The sequence below is a fragment of the Mustela erminea genome, chromosome 13 (genome assembly GCF_009829155.1).
Source record: "Mustela erminea isolate mMusErm1 chromosome 13, mMusErm1.Pri, whole genome shotgun sequence".
In the NCBI taxonomy this organism is placed as follows: domain Eukaryota; kingdom Metazoa; phylum Chordata; class Mammalia; order Carnivora; family Mustelidae; genus Mustela; species Mustela erminea.
Window position 1 is genome coordinate 85818366 of NC_045626.1, and position 22016 is coordinate 85840381.

The 22016-nt window shown below is 43.3% G+C and overlaps 1 protein-coding gene across 15 annotated transcripts in view; it reads right to left on the reverse strand.

Annotated features, from left to right (window-relative positions):
• Positions 1–22016, reverse strand: part of CLIP1 (CAP-Gly domain containing linker protein 1) — a 121301-nt gene that overhangs the window by 15197 nt on the left and 84088 nt on the right. For 10 of the 15 annotated variants that reach the window (XM_032311225.1, XM_032311224.1, XM_032311216.1 and 7 more), the window contains 4 exons: positions 19101–19217; positions 16959–17065; positions 15520–15615; positions 11855–11975 (listed from right to left, as the gene is read on the reverse strand). In XM_032311225.1, coding sequence (XP_032167116.1) covers positions 11855–11975; positions 15520–15615; positions 16959–17065; positions 19101–19217 — 441 coding nt within the window. The remainder of the gene's footprint in view (positions 1–11854; positions 11976–15519; positions 15616–16958; positions 17066–19100; positions 19218–22016) is intronic. The other 5 variants (XM_032311223.1, XM_032311220.1, XM_032311219.1 and 2 more) reach the window with 1 other exon arrangement.

The window sequence follows — 22016 nt, forward strand, 5'->3', positions numbered from 1 at the left end:
GTCCCCATACATGCACAGCCTCCCACACTAACATCCGACACCACAGTAATACATTTGTTACAAGCACTAAACCTACACTGACACCCAAAGTTCACAGTTTACCTTAGGTTCGCTCTTGGTGGTGTACATTCTAGGAGTTTCCATGAATGTAGAAAGACATGCAGCCACCATTGTAGTATAACCAAAATAGTGTCACTGGCCTAAAAATCCTTGGTACTCTCCCTGTTCACTCTTGCCCCCACTTTACCCCTCCCACAACCACTATCTTTTTCTTGTCTTCATAGTTTTGCTTTTTCCAGAATGTCTTATCTTTGGAACCATATGATACATAGCCTTTTCAAATGGGCTTTTTTCCTCAGTAATATGCATCTAATGTTCCTCCATGTGGTTTCATGGCCATGAGAGGCCATTTCTTTTTGGTGCTCAATAATATTCTGTCATCTGGATGACCGAAGTTCATTCATTCACCTATTGAGGGACATCTTGGTTGTTTCCAAGTTTTTGGAAACTGTGAATAAATCTACTATCAACAGCCATGCACAGGCTTTTGTGTGGATTTAAGTTTTCAGTTCATTTGGGTTGATACCAAGGAGCGCAACTGCTGGATCTTATGGTGAGAGTGTGTTTAGTTTTGTTAGAAACTCAACTGTCTCCCAAAGCAGCTATACCATTTTGCATTGCCACCAGCAGTGAATGAGAGTTCCAGTTCCTCCACAATTTCACCAGCACTTATGTTGCAAAATGTTTTACATTGTGGCTATTCTGATGGTTGTATCATATTATCTCATTGTTAATTCAAAATTCTCCAATGACTTATGATGTTCAGCTACTTTTCATATGTTTATTTCCACCTACATATCTTCCTTAGGGACATGTCTATTCAGGACTTTCATCCATTTTGTAATTGGATTATTCATTTTCTTATTGTGAGTGTAAAGAGTTATTTGTATATTTAGAGTAACAGTCCTTAATCAGATGTAGCCTTTGTAAATGCTTTTTCCAAATCTTGTCTTCTCATTCTCTTTCACATTGTCTTTCACAGACAAGAGTTTTAAGTTTTAATAAAGTTCAGCTTATCAGTTATTTCTTGTGGCTCATTTCATTGGTGGTCTTGTTCCTAAAAAGTCACCACTGTATCCAAGGTCATTTAGGTTTTCCCTAATCTTCTTTCCTAGGAGTTTTATAGTTGTGCATTTTACATTTAGGTTTATGATCCATTTCAATGTAGTTTTCGTAAAGGATGTAATATTTGTGTCCAGATTCACTTTTTTGCATGTGGATGTCTACTTGTTACAGCACTACCTCTTGGAAAAACAATCTTTGCTTCATTGCATTGTCTTTCCACCTTCGTCAAAAATCAGTTGCCTATTTATGTGACTCTATTTCTGAGCCCTTGTTCTACTGCTCTATTTTCTCAATCTCACACTGTATTGATTACCATAGCTTTATAGTGAAGACTTAAGTTTTAGCTTTATATAAATGGTATTATGTTTCCAATTTCAAATTCCACTTGTTCATTGCTGGCATATAAAACAGTGATTTCACTTTTGTATATTAAACCTCATATCCTGAAAATCTGTTGTAACCACAAATACACACACACACACACACACATTTGTATTTTCAAATACACACACACATAGATATGATGGTTCTTTGTCAAGAGTGCTGCTGACTGTGTGACTGTGTGGCCACAGGGCAGGGGACTGTGACTGAGTGAGCCCAATACATATGAAGTAGCTCTTAACACAGTGCACACACATGTCAACTTAGTCTCTGATTTTTTTTTTTAAGATTTTATTTGACAGACATAGATCACAAGTAGGGAGAGAGGCAGGCAGAGAAAGAAAGAGAGAGAAGAGGAAGCAGGCTCTCCACCGAGCAGAGAGCCCAATACGGGGCTCGATCCCAGAACCCTGAGATCATGACCTGAGCCGAAAGCAGAGGCTTTAACCCACTGAGTCAGCCAGGCGCCCCTAATCTCTGATTTTTATTCCTGGATGCTTTCTTCCACTTTATCACCTCATGTATTGTTAGTCATATTCTCTCTGTATATTTGTCTAGGTTTTTCTCCTTTTTCCTCCCTGCTTTTATCTTGCAAGTGTTTTAAACTCACATTCACTAAGTGATCAAAATTAACATTACCAATAAATGGGATAAAGCAACATGACATGCCTCTTGGAAGGACACATTATCTTCCTGCTAAAAATGCATAACCATCATATTAACCATCACACAAACCCAAAATGAAGGCTTTTATACATCATCATTGGTCTATTCTTTAAAAAAAAAAATAAATAAAGTCAATTCATAAAAGACAAAGAATGGCAGAAGCATTCCAGATGAAGAAAATGAAAGAGATTTGAGTCAGTGAATGAAATGCATGATCCTGGATTGGATCATGTACCAGATGGGGGGTGGGGAGGGAAGTATAAAGGACATTTACTGGGACAACTGCCTAAACAGAAATATGGCCTGTACATTAAATAACAGTGTTGCAAATTCCTGAATTTGGTAACTGCACTGTGGTTAGGTAAAAACAACTCCTTACAGTATATGAGTATTGTGTTCTCTTTTTATAACTTTTTGCAAAGTTTGAAATAACTTCCAAATCAAGTTGAAACATGACTCTATTCTGTATCTGCAGCTCCCTGAGCTGTTAGCTTAATTGTCTACTCACTTGCATTTAGTGCTCACACCAATACTAGGCCTTTTTGCCATAATTTCTCTTTAGCTAAATCCTGACTTTTGATTCACCTCCAGATTTTATCAGCAAACGGCTTACTTTCCAGAAGGACTCACAGATGCTACAGCTTCTAAGTTCTTTCATGATGTTTTTTTTTTTTCAGATGTTTTTTGAAAACACCTGCCTGTCTTCTTATCTGTGAAATAACTGCCAGGATATGACACTCCTGATCATTTCTTCTGTCCCTTACAAAACTTTGGGAACAGTGTGGCACAGTTTTCTGGCATTGAATGTGGCCCCAGTGGATCAGTTCTTTTTTTTTTTTTAACCTTTTTATAAGGAATATGCCTTGTAAGGACCTTTTTAGCCAGAGCAATTCCATCTTGGATTAAACAGCCATTTTGTTGTTTATGCAGTAAAACTTAAACTGACCCTGTCCCCCACCCAGGGGAACCTACTTAAAAGGAAGTCCAGGAAACCAGTAAAATATAGTCCACCAGTCCCAGATAACAGGGCCCAAATACAAGGGTGGATCAGGTCAGGTAGAGATAACAGAGCCCAGATGCAGGGATGAGTTGGGCCAGGTGGAGACATCCAATCAGTGGGGTGCGCATACTGTCTGCCTAGCTACCAAGGAGTGTGGGCCCCCGCCTTTTGGGCACCAATTCTGACCAAGGTGATACGCTAGTTCAAATAGCTAGTATGGGGTGAAGTGTAATTCAATTGGCCACCCGTGTGTGACCTAGCATGACTGTGCAGCTTTCTCTGTGTGTTACAATCTCATTGGCCAGACTCAACCACATGGCCTTTGCTCTATAAAAGTTAGTCTGTGAGGCAGGGAGGGGTTGCCCTCTCTGTAAGAGGCAGCCCCGAACGGTTGGTTTGATTCTCCATGCTTGGCACGAAATAAAGCTTGGTTTGACCTTCACTTTGTATCAGTCTCGCTCCTCTGATCACAGACCTATTATTGGGGGACCTAAAAGCCTCTTCTGCTTGGGCAGAATTACCTCTAGATTTCTGAATTTCATTAATAATCAGTGTCTGCTTTGGTGTCAATGGCTTCGTCCCGGTATCCTCCACCACCACGACCAGCCCGGGGGTTTCCTAATTGAGCTTCCATACAACCCACCATGTCCTTCCTGTGTGCAGACTCAGTTTCCTCACGTGGGGAAATTTCCTTATTGTATCTCCTAACATTTTCTTCTGTTACATATGCTGAATTCCTTGCTGCAGAGATGGTAATTATCCTAATTCGGATTATCTCTGTCCTCCACAGCTATTATCCTCCAACTCCTCAGTATCTTTGTTCCCCTCTTTATTAGGACTACTAGCTCACGCCCTTCCTTCAGATGTTTAGAAATGTTCATTAGGCTCCTTTCTGACTTATTTCGCAGTCCTGACACGGTGCTCTTTGGTCTTCACTCAGTTCCTTAACTTTTCACGTCTTCTGTTCCACTTGTGTCATTTCATCATCTCTTTGAACCCTTGTTTTATTTAAGTCACTGGAGTTTTTATATAATACAAAGCAATATTCCACTTTGGGTAATGTTTTCTCATGGCCTGAATTCCTCATCTCTCTTTGGATTCCTGTGTCCCTTTCTTTCTTTTTTTTTTTTTCTTCTTTTGGTGCAAAAGGCATTCAACGGTTCATCTTACTACGGGCAGCTCTACCTAGACCTTCCATTTGTTCACATGTAATATAAATTCATTTTCCCCAGATACCCAACCTACTTTATCTGAGACCTTTAATCTTCCCTCTCCAAGGTACGACAGGAAAACCAGGCTCCATTGCCCATTCATCTCTATAGCTGGAGGGCTGGAGGAAGTGCTTTTAAGGGGACATGCACAGTCTATTGGAGGTCTCTTTCATGGATTTTCCCTTTAGCGCCCCCTCTGAACAAAGGGGATCCTACTGCTGCAGGAACATGTCTTCAGGCTTCAGTCTCGGGCAGATACTACAAAATTGTCTTTTTTACCATCTAGTCTCACCTCCTCTGCTGCCTTCCCTTCCCAGAGAGGGGAATGCAGCCTCATTTATGGCTGGAGGTGGTTACACGATACTATTACAGAGGTCAGAATTTTCCTCTCCAAATTAAAAGACAAAACCATGTAAAGAGAAGGCCTTTCAGCCGTTCCCCACTCTGTCCCTCCCTGACTTCCTCCTGGAAAGTTTCACAATCCCTGGAGGTATAAGAGCCCTGGTAACCAAGGTCCACGCTAAGGGCAACAGGAGAGCAGAAAGGAGGGGAGGGTTCCTGAGGACCTTCTTGAGAACTCAGCTGGACTGCGCACCTGAGGACTTATTATCATTTGATAGGAACCGCCCCTCCTCTTCCTTTTATTTAAGCCACTCTTTGTTGACTAGCTATGGAAAATGATAACCGGCAGTTCTTCCTGCCGCTGGTAGAATCCTGAGACGGTCAAAGAGAGCTTCTAGCCTCTAAGATTCTTCTGTGACTTTTCTTCTAGGATGACTATTCACCTCTTCAATCTAATTTTCCCTAAACTGAGTTTGGCATAAGGATGAGGAGAAGTAGAGTAAAAATTCTCAGGATTCTGGGGCACCTGTGTGGCTTGGTTGAGTGTTCAACTCTTGATTTTGGCTTAGGTCATGGTCTCAAGGTTGTGGGACTGAGCCCCACATCAGGCTCTGGGCTGGGCATGGGGCCTGCCTGGGATTCTCTCTCTCCCTCTGCCCCTCCACCCTGTCTCTCTATCTCTCTGCCTCTGTCTCTCTCCCTCCATCCCGCTCTAAAAAAAAAAAAAAAAAAAAAAAATTATCTGGATTTTGCTACACATTTTCTTTTCTCTCACCACTGCGAACAGTGTTAAAAGAGTCAAACCACAGTCATGTTCCTTCTCTTGGTTGTCAGTTTTAATATTTACAGCATGAGGCCCATTGGCTTTGCTCGATTTTCCTGGAGACATCTTTTTTTTTTTTTTTAAATAACCAGAAGAGTGTGTTCACTTCATTAGGTATTGAGGAAGAAAGATTCCATGATCATTTCACTCAGCCCTACCTGCCCAGAAGTCTCTGAGCCCAGATTAAAATTACAATGGCTAATGTTCTCTGTCTTCTAAAATAAATTATGACAAGCTAAAAACAGTGTTGCCTTGGGGCACCCGGCAGGCCTAGTTGGTAGAACATGTGACTCTTGATGTTGGGGTCAGGAGTTAGAGCCCCATGCTGGGCAGCAGAGTTTACTTAAAAGCAGTGTTCTGTTTCTCAACAGTCACATCTGCGAATCCAGGCTTGTTTAACATTTGCAGGCAATTATTCATAAGTCAATCTAGATGGTAACCCCAATTTTCCATAGACTGCGTTTGCTGTACAAGTGTTGATAAAGCACTTATTGAGATCTAATCCTTGTCCAGTTTCTACAAACCAACTGTAACCTCATTTTGCAAATAACTGGGATGGCGGTTGGAGGGAGAAATCAACACTGTGCCCATAGTGACAGCTCGGTGCATCTGCAATCCTTACAAGGAGGAATACATGGGAAATCATGTCTCAGACATTTCAGAAGTAACTACTTCAGGTGGCTATTTTTGTAGAAGAACTTCTATTGTTATGATTACTTTTAATATTCTCTATCATAGGAAATGCTGCTCTGTATCTTTCCATTAATCTTGAGACAACATGACCCTGCCTCATTTTGCCCTGTATGCTTCCAGTACCCACAGAGGGCATGTGACCTGCTCATTTAGTGATCAGGCTTCTGGCAAGCACAACTCTGTGACACTGGAAGGAACTGACATCATGTAAAAAAAAAGTAGAAAGAGTAGTCAAGGTTTCTGTGGCCCTGGCTTGAAACGGGGTTATGTGTCTAGTCACTCGCTTATTCATTCGAACCTGTATACTATGCACTGTGGTTCCCACCATCTCACAGCCTGTGTGGGGAGAAGCATGAGAAACAGCTACAACACAGTGTCGTGCGTCTGACGGAGAACTGTGGAGACTGCTACCTGAACACAGAGCAGGAAGCAGCTAGCCCTGAGCCTGGAGAAGTTCCCCACATAGGGACGGGGGAAGAGGAGCTGTCAGAGTGGACATGGGAACGTCAGCTGACCAGGTGTGGCAGGAGAAACATGAGCCAACAGCGTGGAAGGTGTAAAAAGAGGAGAGTCAAGAATGTAGGTGGTGATACCAAATGTTCACAGAGGACGGAAAGGAAGCCACGCACTTGTGCCATCACTAGGTAAGTGATGAGTCAAGCAAGAGTCATTTCAGTAGTGCACTGGTGTGGCGAGAAGCGGACTGCAAGGGACTGGGAAGAAAATGGGAGGTGAAATTAAAGGTAGAAAATATTACTCCTTTGAAAAGTTTGGAAGTAAAGAAAAGATCAGGCTGTAAGTGTGAACAGTATGGCAAGATCTAGAACCACTTTCAAGGCGTGCCTGGGCGGCGCAGTTAGCAGAGCATCCGACTCTTGGTTTTAGCTCAGGTCAGGTCATGATGCCGGGGCTTTGAGACGGAGCCCCACGTGGGGCTCCGTGCCTGGCAGGGAGTCTGCCTGAGATTCTCTCTCCCTCTGCCCCTCCGCCCCGCACCCTCTAAAATAAACAAATAAACCTAACAAAAAAAAAAGAGGGGCACCTGGGTGGCTCAGTGGGTTAAAGCCTCTGCCTTCGGCTCAGGTCATGATCTCAGGGTCCTGGGATTGAGCCCCGCATCGGGCTCTCTGCTCAGCAGGGAGCCTGCTTCCTCCTCCTCTCTCTCTCTCTCTCTGCCTGCCTCTCTGCCTACTTGTGATGTTTGTCTGTCAAATGAATAAATAAAAATATTTAAAAAAAAAAAAAGAGAGAGAGAGAGAAAGAGAAAGCCACTTTCAAGAGAATGAGGAGGATTTCCCAACCCACAGAAAATCCAAAGGGGCCAGCAGACATCGCGGCCACTGGCAGGCGTGCAGACTTCGGGAGGGACAGTGACAGTCGGAATGGAGGAAGGAGACCTGAAACACCCCAAGTGGGTGCACAAACGATACATGGTACCAGCATCCAACAAATACTACTCAGCCCTGAACACCTGCTACAACACCAAGAACCATGAGAACAGGGCGTTGACAGAAAGACGTGGGTCACAAAGGGTCACATGCTCTAAGAGTCCACTGATAGGAAACATCCAGAAAAGGCAAAAAACCCACAAAGACAACACATAGATTAGCGATTGCCAGGGTTAGGAGGGAGTGATGGGAAGCGACTGCTTCAACAGGTAGGGGCTCTCCTTTTGGGGTGATGAAAACGCTCTGGAACTAGACAGACGTGATGACCGCACTGCAGGAAGAACGTACCAAATGCCACTGAATTGTACACTGTAAAGTGGCTGAAACAGTAAAGCCTGTTACATGTATTTACACGCACACGCGCACGCGCTCACACCCTAAAGCAGCATGAAACCTGTCAGGCCATCAGGCAGGAAAGTGAAGGAGAAAGCCAACAGTTAGCGTCAATCATATAATTAGGACAATCCTCATAATCGTCGTTTATCAAGAAGAGGTAAGTTATGTTAACCACGAGGCTGAACAATATGAAATTGCAAAATGAGCAGTTTCATACAGCTCAATCTAGCATGTTCCTTTTTCAAAGATAGAGCACTCTGTGACTGTCCATAAAGATTTCTGTCACTGTTGATGTCAGATATAGCAAGCCTCTCGCGATCCCAGCTGATCCTGATTTTTGCTCCCCTCCCCCGACAAGATAAGTACCCTACTTGGGAAAGGCAACTCCCACAATTTCCTTTGGAAAGGACAATGTCTGCTAGGGAGAGCAGATGAGAAAGAATACACACACGTGGGTTTTGTTTCCGGTTTTACCAGCTCTGTTCCAGAGGACCAGGAACAGAGGAGTCCTTCCAACGCCAAGATACAATCCTTCTTCACCTGGGAGCGCACGATGCCCACCAGTCAATCAAGGCAAATGAGAATTCCTCTCTAAAAGCGGAAACTAACATCACTCTCCAACTTGGACCAACCCTCCTCATCTCAGAATATCCTACATCTTTTAAAATTCATAAAAAGAGAGTAGGTTCTACAAAATCACTGTCTCAGGAAGGAAGGAATTCTCTTATTTTGATAAATGAGCTCCCATCCAATGGACAGACAGGAAATCAAACAGCCCTCATATTGAAGGAAGTAATCCCAGTGAGATGCTGAAGATTCACAACAGATTCTGGGGTGTCTTGGGCTTTCTAAGCAAAAAAAAAAAAAAAAAAAAAAAAAAATTTGAAGTAAAAAACCCAACCATCCAATAAACTGAGAGTACATTTCTTTTTTTTTTTTTAAAGATTTTATTTATTTATTTGACAGGCAGAAATCACAAGTAGACGGAGAGGCAGGCAGAGAGAGAGGAGGAAGCAGGCTCCCTGCTAAGCAGAGAGCCCGATGCGGGCCTCGATCCCAGGACCCTGAGATCATGACCTGAGCCGAAGGCAGTGGCTTAAACCCACCGAGCCACCCAGGCGCCCTGAGAGTACATTTCTATAGCATTGCTTGACCCCCACCTACCACATTCCTAGCTCATAAGTTTTTCTTTCTTTTTTATCCATAACAGTAATAATTATGAAATAAGTGGAAGTAAGTTTTAGTGTCTGTATAGGATAGGAGCAGGGTACAAGCCCCCGAGTTAGTCCGAGGGGCGTGCAGGTCTTGGCTCCACTGCCTAGCAGTGTCCTTAGCAAACTGGTCGACTTTTGAGCCTCAGCATATCTTCCAAAACACCTTCCTATCTCAGAGGTATGTTGTGATGAGTGTGAAACAGATAAAGCCGCCCTCTCGATAATTGTTCAGTGGATTATGATGCTACTAATAAAAGGAATCAGGATAGAACTCAGGTTCTGGGTCAATATTTAACCCATGCCCTGTCAGCCTCCTCTCCACTGTCTTAAGTTTAGGATGTAATGATCCCGCAGTCAGACAATTAAAAATCTTTCTTTTTTTTCTAAAAGCAGGGTTTTTGCCCAACATAGTGGCTCTGTAGTGTATTTCTAAACATAGCTGATCAATAACTCGGCTTGACTACAGTAAGTAATGGAGTGAAATTTGTAATTTTATGGAAGTAAGCAGTACTCTAGATTCCTGGAGATTACACAGTAAGAGTAACAGAGCCAGTGAATTAATCAGTCTTCTGTAGACTAAGGCTGCTTCTAAATTATTTTGGATGAGTGAGTCTCTCCACTACTTTTGAAATGAAAAACACAGACATTATGTGTGTGTGTATAAAATATTTATATTTGTATTTATTTATTTCAAGGGAAGGATTACCCTAGTCCTCCTTGGTGATCAATATCCTTGTTAACAAGCTCTACCACTGAAGCCTATTATTGAGTTCATGCCCGTTTATTTCTCCTCAGAGTAAAACACAGAACTACAAAGGGCCTAACAATCTGTCCTTTAAAGGGAAGTCACTTTTCTTAGTTGATCTTTGCACACCTATTCGGTAACACCCATCGAAGTCACTGACTTTCAAATCCTTTTCCAAAGGAAGGCAATTCGAATGCCAACATGCAGAAGGGAAGAGCATGGGAGGCAGCGAGCCCTCAAAGCTCTGTCCGAGGAAGCATGATGCCTCCTTCCACTGCTTTCCGGTTCTGAGTGACAGAAGCAAGGAATGCGATCAACAGCCCAGTTAAGGTCACACCATGAGAGGAAGGGATAATCTCGCTGTTCCTCCCACGTATGGAATCTGCTTTCTCTACCAGACATGCTCCAGGAGGTCAAGTGAGACGCCCCTCTCAGAGATCCTTCTCCTGCAAGAACTTACAGACACCCCGAGAGAGCTACAGTATGTTTAGATGCTCTAGTTTGTGCCAGGAAAAAAAGGACCTCCTCTGGTCAAAGGGCTTCTATTTTCATGAACTCCAGTTTCTCATATACTGACCAAAGGAGAGGGCAGTAGCCCCATTTAAGTCAACTTTTCCTGACCCAAGTCATCAGATGGCAAACATTTCTTGACTCTATTACCTAAACAAGGGTAAGCAGATTACTATCTTCGTGTTCCTTTTAGAAGTAGAAATAATGACAAGGCCATCTTCCAGAATTATTGTAAAGATTAAGTGAGATGATAGCTGTCATTTTTTTGTGCTTGTCACATAGTAAGAGCCAGTAAATGTGAGCTATTATCACCAAAAGCGTCATTGCCATCCTGGAGTCTAGAGAGATGTGACATTTCTTTTCTGAAGAATATTGTGGGAAACTATGATAAAGAATTTAAAGTCTGAAATCAACTCTCCAAAAAGTGCTTTCACCACAAACTGCACCATGTCAATGGGCAACTCCATGTAATTACCCCAAATTACTCCATCCTAAGTGAGAATTAATCTTTGCCAAGTATGCGGGGTGGGGGGAACTCTCTTGAAATGTAAACCAAGAATTAATGACCACCCGGTAAAATTCTCTTTAAAATCTCATTTTAGGAATCTGCTGAGGCCAGATGTGACGAGCCATTTAGCACTGGGATTCAACTCAGAAAGAATAAAAAGCAGGATATGGTATTCTTTAAAATCAGTTTTGTTTCACTGTTTAATGAACTTATCACAAATCTTTCTGATTTAAATACGGAAGCCAATGGGTTGTGGTGAGCTTCTCGCCCATTCTGGGGATAGCACATAGCACATAACACATACCAACGCACACAATTGCACATACGTACACAGTTCCATTAGGAAATGCTTTAAAAAAAATTTTTTTTTTTTTTTTAAAGAAAAGCAGAGTTCTATTTAAAAACGGCTGCCAACCCCCACACCAAATCCCTATCCTGGGAATTGGCTTCCTTCAAACCAGTTCCGATGAAAGAGAAAAGGAACCTTAAGAGAAAAGTAATTTTGAAATCCAGGCAGTAATAGTAGGGAGACGAGATCCTTCCTTTCCATTTAAATGCAATGCTATGAGACTGTCTAATAAAGATCGTATTTTCTACTTGCTTGCAAGTTCCCCGTGTTGTTACTGGTCTTTTTTGGTTTGGGTTTTGTTTTTTTTTTTTTAAAGAAAATCTGTCAACTCCCACCCTAAGTCCTACAGCAGCACACTTGAAGGCAAGAAGACACATCACACAGGCAACTTGGAATCCCATTTGGAGCCACACAACCACACCAAGGGACCTCCAAGCGCCCTGCCGACGGCAGCGGGCAGGAGCAGGGCAGAGCTAGGCACCCTCCCCCCCAGGCCCACTGACCTTCTGATGACCTGTGACTTCGTCCCTGCTTCTCCCCAGCTCCTCAGCAAGTTTCACGTTCTCTTCTTGCAATGCCGAAAGCTGCTGGGACTTCTGAGCTGCTGCCTGCTTGAGGGTTTCTCTGCAAGGACAGTGAGTGCAGGGTTACCATAGAAACAAGACAGGCAAGGAAACTGTGGGAGACGACGGGCTTCACAGCACTGAGGAAAATATATCTGGGTCACGTGCCTGATAGGATCTATAAGAACAGGAGGCAGCGGTATCTACGTGCAGGAGAGGCTAAACGGCTTTAACCCCTCGGGAGGAGGACTGCCGCCCACAATTATTACATTCTTTTTAAACCTAATAAACACTATATCCACCCTCTCTCCACCCACACTCACCCATTCCTATCTAAACACTCCCCATACAAAAGGCACTGTTACTATAAAATAAACGACAAGCGAAATGGTCAGTCCTCTTGTCTTTAGGACTATTTCCATTAGAAAATTATGCAAAAACCCACTATGTTGATAAAGTGCTTTCCTTTGCTGTCAAGGTACTCTGTTCTGACTGCACAGATCTGTAATCTGTTGGGTTTTTTTTTTGTTTCTTTTTTCTGGCAGAAATAAAAATCTAATGGTCCTATTTGCCAGTATCTGTCAGGGTCAAGTGCTAGCATGAATCGGAGTATATTTTTAGGACATCTCTCCAGGTAAAATGCCCAAAGGAAATGCGGTTTTCCAATTACATAACAGGTGTTTCATTTTGATTGTATTCTTTCCACGGTTACTTTGTAATTAAAAGAAGCAAATAAAAATATAGCCTGCTGACCTGCGTCACAAATATCAGCATATAAAACGTGAACAGGCTAAGCGTATGTGTTAGACATCTTCCCAATATTAAAGCTATCCAAAATATACATCTCAAATTCTTATCCTTGACACGTGGATATTGAAAATATTTTGTTTGATCACTGGATTTTAGTTTTCCATCATAGAAGATTTTAATGCCACTATGAATTTTAAGTCTGTGCTGGCTAAACTCCGTTTAGGGAGCTGTCACACACGGCTGAATCCTGAATCAAGTCCTCTGGGTATGAATCCATCTGCTGATGCAGGAACACATCTATTTTTAACTTCAATTGTCTAATGGGTGGCAATGCCTGGCATCTTCAGGTTCTTTTTTTTTTTTTTGAGTTCTAATTCTCCATCCACCTATAATAATGCCTGGGGGGTAAGATTTAGGGGAATATATTTACACAAAAACTGTCCTAGCACATTAAATGAGGTCTTTTACAGAGATGTATACATACCAAGTAAGGAAAAACAGAAGAGATTTAAGCCTCAGGTCATTCAAAAGCTAGGAGAGTTGGTTTTAATTATGGATACACACACACACACACACACAATAGCTAAAGTTCGCCTTCTGGCCCAAGTCCACCAATTCTTGACAAATCTGAAGATTTTACTTATAATTTTTTTTTTAAAATTCCAAGCTGTCACTTCCTTCCTTGGGAGATGTTTGGTTTGGACTTAGCATCTGGGTAGATGGTCAGTGGTAAGTCTGTGATCCTGCTGTCTCTTAAAGAGTTTCATCCTTTTTTTTTTTAAGATTTTATTTATTTATTTGACAGACAGAGATCACAAGTAGGCAGAGAGAGAGAGAGAGAGAGAAGAGGAAGCAGGCTCTCCGCTGAGCAGAGAGCCCGATATGGGGCTCAATCCCAGCACTCTGGGATCATAACCCGAGCTGAAGGCCGAGGCCCCAACTCGCTGAGCCACCCAGGTGCCCCAAGAGTTTCATCTTTTAATGGCTGATTATTATTATTATTATAACTATTATTAGTAAGTAGGCTCCACACCCAACATGGAGCCCAACTCAGGACCCTGAGATCTAGACCCGAGCTGAGATCAAAAGTCAGATACCTAACGAACTGAGCCACCCACGTGCCCCTTAATGGCTTTTTAAATCCTTGGTTTCTATTAAGAGCCCACAATAAAGAAAATTAAAAGAAGAAGTCAAAGAAATTACAAAATTTTCTAAAGTATTGATCTATGAAAGCATTATTTGTTCAACATAAAATCTATACAATGCTTTCATGAACACTTTCTCAATCCTCAAAGCCCAATGAGGCTAATATTATCTATATTTTAAAGATAAGAAAACTGAAGCTTAGGGAAGCAAGAGATTTTCCCCAAATCTTAAATCCAATAAGTTGTAGAAGCATGAGAACTGGAGTTAAATCTGGCGATGGACCTCAGCTGTGACAAATATAGAAACACCTTTCCATTTTTCTTTAGAGTGTAGCGGGTACATGTATTTCATACAGGAAGAAGGCTCTTACAGCCCAATTTCCGGAAATACTCCAGGGAACCATTCTGAAAATACTTAAGGTATTTCTAACAATTTTTAAAGCTACTTTTCTTTCTACATGACAGAAGACTATCCCAGTTTTTAAACCAGGATGCAAATACGTATTTTTCACACTGACTTGCAAACATTCTACCTACAAGTCTATTACAAATCAATTAATGGCCATGCTAAATCTATTCTAGATTTATTACTGTGTCAGGTGAGTAATTAAGAACAACAATTAAACTGCTTGTATCATTTTCCCTAAGATTTAAAATTATATATTGGGGGGAAACATATTCTATCCCCACCTGAAAACAGGACTTAGCTAACCAAAGCTAAGAATTTTCCTAAAACCAGTCTAATAAATAGCATAGAAGGAACACTTAGCTACAAGCACTGAGTCGCCAGCGCCAAGGGCAATATTCCATAGGAAGTAATTCTGATTAGAACTCCAGTGTCTACACTGGGGTCCATTTTCCTCCAGGAACTGAAGTCCTGTCAGGTGAGGGGAGACACCAGGAATGTTCTGAAGGACATAAAACGCCCCAGATATGTGCTGAACCACAGAGAAATCATCTGCTGCTCGTTCTCTAGCTTTGGGCACTGAGGAACTAAGGAGCAGTAAAATGACTGCCCTTTTTTTTTTTTTTTTTTTTTTTTTTGAGAAGCACCATTCCCATTACACAGTACATTTATTTTAGATGGTCCTTGAAATGTGGCCAAGTCTACCGCAGGGAACAATGAGTCACTGGGGGCAGGGGCTCTTCCAACCTACTCCCTGTACCAGCTTCTGAAGCCTGTCACTGGTGTCTCCCACGGCTCATCCCTCTGGTTAAGGAACCCTGGCCACAGTGTGCCAGGTCACCCACAGAAGACACGAACGACTCCCTCAGGCCCAGTGGGCCTGAGGAAAGGTGGAGAGGCAGAAGCAGCACAGGCTATCTGCCCAGTGGTCCTGGTTCCCACTCAGAGATCTGGGGACAGTGGCTCCAGGTAACAGGCCACAGTTAGAGGCAGCAGCAGCAGGGGCCACAGTCTTACGCTCGTGATCCTTTGTGCCCACAGTCAGGAGCCCAGGCTTTTATTATTCACTGGAATCACTCAAAGAAGGGCAGAAAATTTCTCTCTTCACAGAGGTTAAGCCACCCCATATTAACTGGGGGGCGGGTGACAGGACAGTGACACGGTGAGGACGCTGGACGCTTAAACACTAGACCCGCAATGGCCATGACGAGAGACTGCTAAGTAGTACTGTGGGGGAGAGGGGTCTTAGCGACGTCCTAAGGGCTCTCTCTGCTAGGTCCACGCTGACCCTGCCCCTCCATTACCTAGTGCGGCCCAGAGAGCTCACAGGTGGGGTTATGGCAGTGGGAGGTTGGTTAGGGAATCTTCTCCTGCTGCTCACATCCTCCCTCACCAGCTGCCTGTGTGACACAAATGAACTCAAGTCAACAATGCTCTGAACACTCCTTTCTGTGTCACGGGCAAAGCCCCACAGCACGCCCACGGCCACCCTCTCATAGCTGGTGCTGGTGTGGTTTCCCATCATGGTGACCTCTATGTGCCTGCCTGCCGTGGCTTCAGAAGGCCAAGACAATGCAAGCTCTTCCTGCCGGTCCTGAGCTCCTGTGTAAGCTGAGGAGTCTGTGAATGCGCAGGGAGCTGGTGCGAACTTTCTTAGCACCGTCTGGAGAAATACTAACGCTAAGACCGAGGTCCAGAAGCGCCGAATCACTACACTGTGCGCCTCGAGCCAACGCGACACTGTGTGTTAACTGGAATTTCAATACAAATTAAAAACAAAATACAAAGACTGAGGAAGGGATCGATCACGTGCCCCAGAGTCACTCGGAAGAGGGATTTTACGAACTCTCCGAAGAACCCAACGTGTCCTAGGTTCAGTCTGAGCTTGAGCAACAACTCGCCTTGAGGGTGGAGGCTTGGAGTGGAGCTACTATCTGACTGATCTCATGCCTCTGTCTGCTCAGAACAGGAAGCAAATAATTTAAGCCCTAGAAGGGCAGGGGCCATGTAAATCTGTCTCTGTATCCTTCCCAGCTTGGAAGACACAAAGGTTCACCACATTAACTGGCTTTAAATTTTTAGGTTTACACAGCTGGCTTATGGTGTAGCTCTCAGAACAGAAAAACAAAATGAATTCTACACCCGAACTATCATCTCAAATGCCTGATAAACACCAATGATTATGACGATCGGACTTGAATGGCCAGGACTTGGAGCTGGTGTTGACAAAGGAAACACGGTCAGCCTGTCTGCCTGAAATCGAGGCAGCAGACTGAGGGATAAACCTTGAATAGAAATATTCTTCCACAGTCCTCTCACCTGATTCCCATGCAAGAAGGTTGGATTATTTTTAAAATCAAGATTATTGATAATCTTGAAAGGGAGATGCTTTTTTTCTCCCTACAGAAAGGGTTTTGAGAGATTTTTAAAGCACACTGCTTAAAACAAACAAAACTCCAGTTCCTCTTGTATTTTCTTCATAAAGTCATATTCGAATGCCACCTGCCCTCACTTATCAGCCAGCACACACTCACTTTGATCCTTTAACCTGGTTACCACTGTGACTTAGCTACCTTTCAGCTGAACAGTTACAGGGCTTACTTTCCAGGCACGCTACCACATTTGGGGGGCAGGAAAAGGGCAACTACTTTTTAAATACTTGTCAAGTTATTTTTTTAAATAGTCTTGTCTTCACTTTTGCAATATTAAGTCCCCCGGTTTCTCTCAAAGGAAATGAACTTACATTTCTTTCCTGAATTCTTCCATTTTTTGGTTCTCTACTGTCAGAAGTTCTTTTGACTTGTTCAGCTCTTCCACATTTTTCAAGTTGTTTTCTTTAAGTGTATCCAACTTAAAGACCAAGAAAAAAAAACTTGATGAAATTATTTCATTTCCCAGTGACATGACTGGATAGACAAATTATTCATGCAAATGTGTACTAAAAAGACAGGTGACATTAGTCATTTGCCAAAAAAAAAAAAAAAAAGAAAGAAAGAAAAGAAAAGCCACTGGGTAAGGAGATGACAAATGACCATGACATTATAAACTGCAAGCCTCCCCCTTACATTTAGTCAGACATTCCCCATCCACCCGGCTAAAATGTCAAAGTAAATTGCTACATGAATTACAACCAAAGTTTACTTTTACTTTGTGGACAATCTCAATATTTACCACTGAACTTGCTATTCAAGTATGACCCCTCTTTAAAAAAAAAAAAACAAAACCGAAGCCAAGAAATAAATTGCAAATGCATTACATCAGCAAGGATTATTCTTTGTAATGAAAACAAAAACTCCTTTCCTTCCCCACAGATTAGTGATTTCAGATGTATCTGTCAACCTTAGTACCAAATGTACAGAGTGCTGACTACAACAATCTTCCAAATGAAATTATCTGTAGGTGGGACAATATTTGATTATCCATCTTAACTTTGATCTGACAAGGGAAAAGAGCCAGGCAAGTGAGGCTGAAAAGCCTCATATTCATACGTTCAGCTCCATCAGCGGCACACAGGGGAGGTGGCCAGCTTAGGGCGTGGCCCTGGTGGGAACACCAGACACATGATTGGAATGAGTGGGGACGTGACCAGCTATAGGCTCTGACAGGTGACCAGAGTTCTAGGTGCAGAGCCTCAACCAAGGAGAGGGAGCTCGCTCGGGGCTGTCCATTGCCCCAGGGTGCGCTCCTGGCACCATGGCGGCTTCCTGGGACTTGGGTAATCATCTCTTATGGTCACAGACATCTTTGCCACGTCACATGCTACCAGTCAGGAGTCCCAGACAGTGCCTCGATGGTTTTACCGCCACAATATTCCTTTTCATGCCCTCTACAATTAATAGAGGAATCTGGAATTCCAGATTCATAGAATAAGAAAAACCAAGGATCACAATGGGTCCAAAAAATGATTCATCTGGTCTTGTATTCTGGCTATACAAGGACACCAAGAGCTACGTCATGAAGACACACAATGCTCCCTGATTCTACCCTTAAAAATTAAATCCATTCCTTAAAATCTTCTCATTTGTTTTAGCTTCTGTGACTATCATCTGATTTTTTTAATGCTTTCTCTTCTTGTCTTAGGACTATCAGTTCTGAAAATGTACCCCCTTCTTTGTCCGGTTGTATTCGCCCTATAATCATCTCAAAATGTGCGTGTCTTTACAGATTTCCATCTTTGACCTTCCAAAATGAGAAGGCCTAGCCTCAACACGGCAGCTCTTCAATGTGGCTAGCCCTTTCCTTGCTTTAATAGTCTCACCTGACTATCCCTTTCAAAAGCGTAACGATTTGGGCAAATCCATCTACTTAGGATTCAGAGGTAACTGCTTCCCGAAGGAAGGAAGGGCTGGTATGAGCTGGGCATAGGGAGGAGGACCAAAAATGGGTCCAGGAAGAATGAGAAATATGCTACTTTGGACAGAATCAAAGTGATCTCCATGCCACAATCTGTCTGAGACCCAGAAGTGGCTGTTTGGAGAGGACACAAAAGGGAACCAGGACTGAGTGATGCCAAGAAAAGGCTTACGTCAGACTCAGGGCTGAGAAGTGGAATTTAGTGGCTTCAGTTGGGAGAGCGCGGAGGAAAAAAAATGTGTGTGATTTCAGATCAAAGATACAGTCCCATCTCTGAAGTTACCATAGAAAGCCACGCTATCAGGGTTTTCCCCTCATTATTTTTTTAAAGGTTGACCCTACTAAGTGAGTAATGAAGTCATATACTTTATTTAATATTATCGTGGTTCTGATGTACAAGCGACTCCGCTAACATGGATCAAACCTGTATGAGGCCACACTTTAAAAAATAAACAATTCCGAGTTAGTGATCAAACATTCCATGAAGTCGGTAAGCTGTCCTTTGTACAAAAAGCCATTTAAATCTGATTACTTCATTCTGTAGTTTTTCATTTGTTTGCTTGGTATCCTCCAAGGAGGCCAGAGTCTCGCTCTTCTCTTTGGTCATCTGTTCCATTATCTGCATGGCGTCTTCTGCCGTTTGAGCAGCCTGAACACAAGAAAGCACCGTGAGAAAAGAGGACAGCCCTGGGCAAGCCCGTTGGGGACACTCGGGCTGTGCGGCTCAGGCAGCCCTCACTGTCTGTGTGGTGAAGGTTAAGGACCAGTCACCAATCCAATGCTGAGGCAAACAGACCGAGCCATGAAAGGGGAACCAAGCTACAGACCCTTTTCATGGCGTTCTTCAACCAAGCCAACTGCAATATGATATTTGCATATTTTCAGACCCTTCCAACCCTACATCTTTCCAAGCTCCAAAGTTACACTAACAGTCACGCTCATCAATAACCTGGGTTTGAGAGAAACATTCCCTTCCCTGATAACAAACAGTAACGTCCTTTACATAGCTGAATTTTCCCTTTGTCGTATTTACTGCTGTATGTTGGCAACACTATTCTCGCTATTTCAGATGTGGGGCTGCTGAAATAACTTGTAATTTAGGTTGGGGATTTCTCAAGTAAAGATAAAAATTATTTGGGCAATTATTAACATAAGGCTCAAGTGTTTAATGAGAAGCATTAAATGGAAAAGTCTGTGAGAGAAGCTGTGGGTAATGAATATAAACATGGCTGTGAATAAAAAAGATCGCATGGATATGGACACAAATCCTTAGCTGATAAGATAAAAATAATTATAAAAATTAAAATTTTGGGGGGGCCTGGGTGGCTCAGTGGGTTAAGCCGCTGCCTTCGGCTCAGGTCATGATCCCAGGGTCCTGGGATCGAGTCCCGCATCGGGCTTTCTGCTTAGCAGGGAGCCTGCTTCCCTCTATCTCTCTGCCTGCCTCTCCGTCTACTTGTGATCTCTCTCTGTCAAATAAACAAATAAAATCTTTAAAAAAAATAAAATGTTTTGTTTATTTCTTATGAGAAAGAAAATATTTTCCGGTACTTGCTTACAGCTTCATGCAGTCTAATAAAGCTGATGGGAATTTTCCTCTGCATTTTGCCCTCCCTACCACCAGCCACAGAAAAGTTCACTGGAGTGTTCCAACTGCATTTGGACAGACAAAAACAAAACAGTTAAAAGCCAAACAGAAGATACTATGTTTCGCTATGTGCCCATTTTACTACTGTTCTTAATCCTTTTAAGAAGCACAAGTAAGGGTGCCTGGGTGGCTCAGTGGGTTAAACCGCTGCCTTCAGCTCAGGTCATGATCTCAGGGTCCTGGAATCGAGTCCCGCATCGGGCTCTCTGCTCGGTCGGGGGCCTGCTTTCTCCTCTCTCTCTCTGCCTACTTGTGATTTCTGTCTGTCAAATAAATCTTAAAAAAAAAAAAAGGAAAAAGAACCACAGGTAACTTTTTCAAGAAAATTTCTCCTTAAATTAAAAAATGTATCCTTTTTATTCACAGTTTATGATTCTTTCCAAAGGAGAAAGACAGCTGCAATTAGAGATTTAGTACAGAACTGCCCCTTCGGGTGGTCAGACAAACAGCTTGAGACACACGCGCTGCTACTTGGGTGGGGTACATTTCCCTGCTGGCCTCGAAGACAAGCTGCCCAGGGCGCTAAGAAGTTAGTGCACAGGGGTTAGTAGTCCAGGCCTGGTCCCTGACCCTCCCATTTTACCGTAAATGACTGAAGAGTCTCGAGCTCTCTAATTTTAAGAGTGAGCTTGCTCTTGTCTTTCCTCAAAGTACGGTTTTCATTTTGCGATTCTAGGAGGTTGGCTGAGATGTGGCTGTTGGTTTTGGCCAACTGGCTAATCTCTTTCTGAAGGATGAAGTAGCTTTCTGCCAGCTTCTCCTTCTCCTTCAGGAGCTCCTCCTTGGCCAGCATCATGTCTCTCTTCTCGGCCAGCAGGTTCTTGTTGTCCTGCACCACCTTGGCGCGGTCGGCCAGCGTCATCTCGTGCTTGAGCCGGAGGTCGTCCAGGATCTTGGTGAGGTAGCTGTGCAGCTCCTGCAGCTCTAACTTGGACTTGGACAAGGTGCTGAAATCGCTCTTCAGAGTCTCTATGTTGGCAGCAAGCCGAGCTGTTTCTGCACTCAAGAGCTCCTTCTCCTTAATGATCTCTGCCACCTTCTGCTCTGACTTGCTCTTCTCTTGGACGAGCACAAACTTTTCGGACTGCAGCTGCTTAGTACACACTCTTAACTCTTCTAGCTCCTGCTCTAGGAGTGCCATCCGCCCGTGAAGCTTATTGTTTTCATACAGGGACGACTCATTTTCCTGCGCTCTGGCTTCCTGCTCCCGGACGAAGGACTGCTGCACGGCGCGGATCTCCTCGTTCAGCCTCTGGCACTCTTCTTGTAGGCTCAGTCCGTCCCTCAGCAGGATGTTCTTTTCAGAACAGCACGTCTGAAGCTCGGCATTCAGGCTCTCCTTGGCTTGCAGGGTGCTCGTGTGCTCTTTTTCTAGACTCTTCCTGGCACTCTGGGCCTCTTTCAGCATCAGAGAGAGCTCGTGCTTGGTGGCAGCCAGCTCTTGGTTTTCCCTTTTCCTCTCCTGAAGCTCCTTCTCCAGAGTGTCGAGATTCCCAAGGAGCTTCATCTTCTCGTGCACCATGATTCTTCTGCTGGCGGACTCTTGATCGTGCTTCCTTCGGAGATCTCCCATGGTTTTCACCGAATTCTCCCTTTCTGCAAGCAAATCTCCATTCTGCATTTCCAGGACAGACTTTTCCTTCAAGAGACTGTCATGCTGCTTTTTGAGCTTGGTAATCTTCTGACAGACCACCTCCTTCTCAGAAGTGAGGAACGCGATCTTCTCGTTCAGGCTCATCTCAACCCGGGCAGCCTCCTCCGAGCACTTCTTCAGTTTTTCAGCAAGGAGCCTGTTTTCAC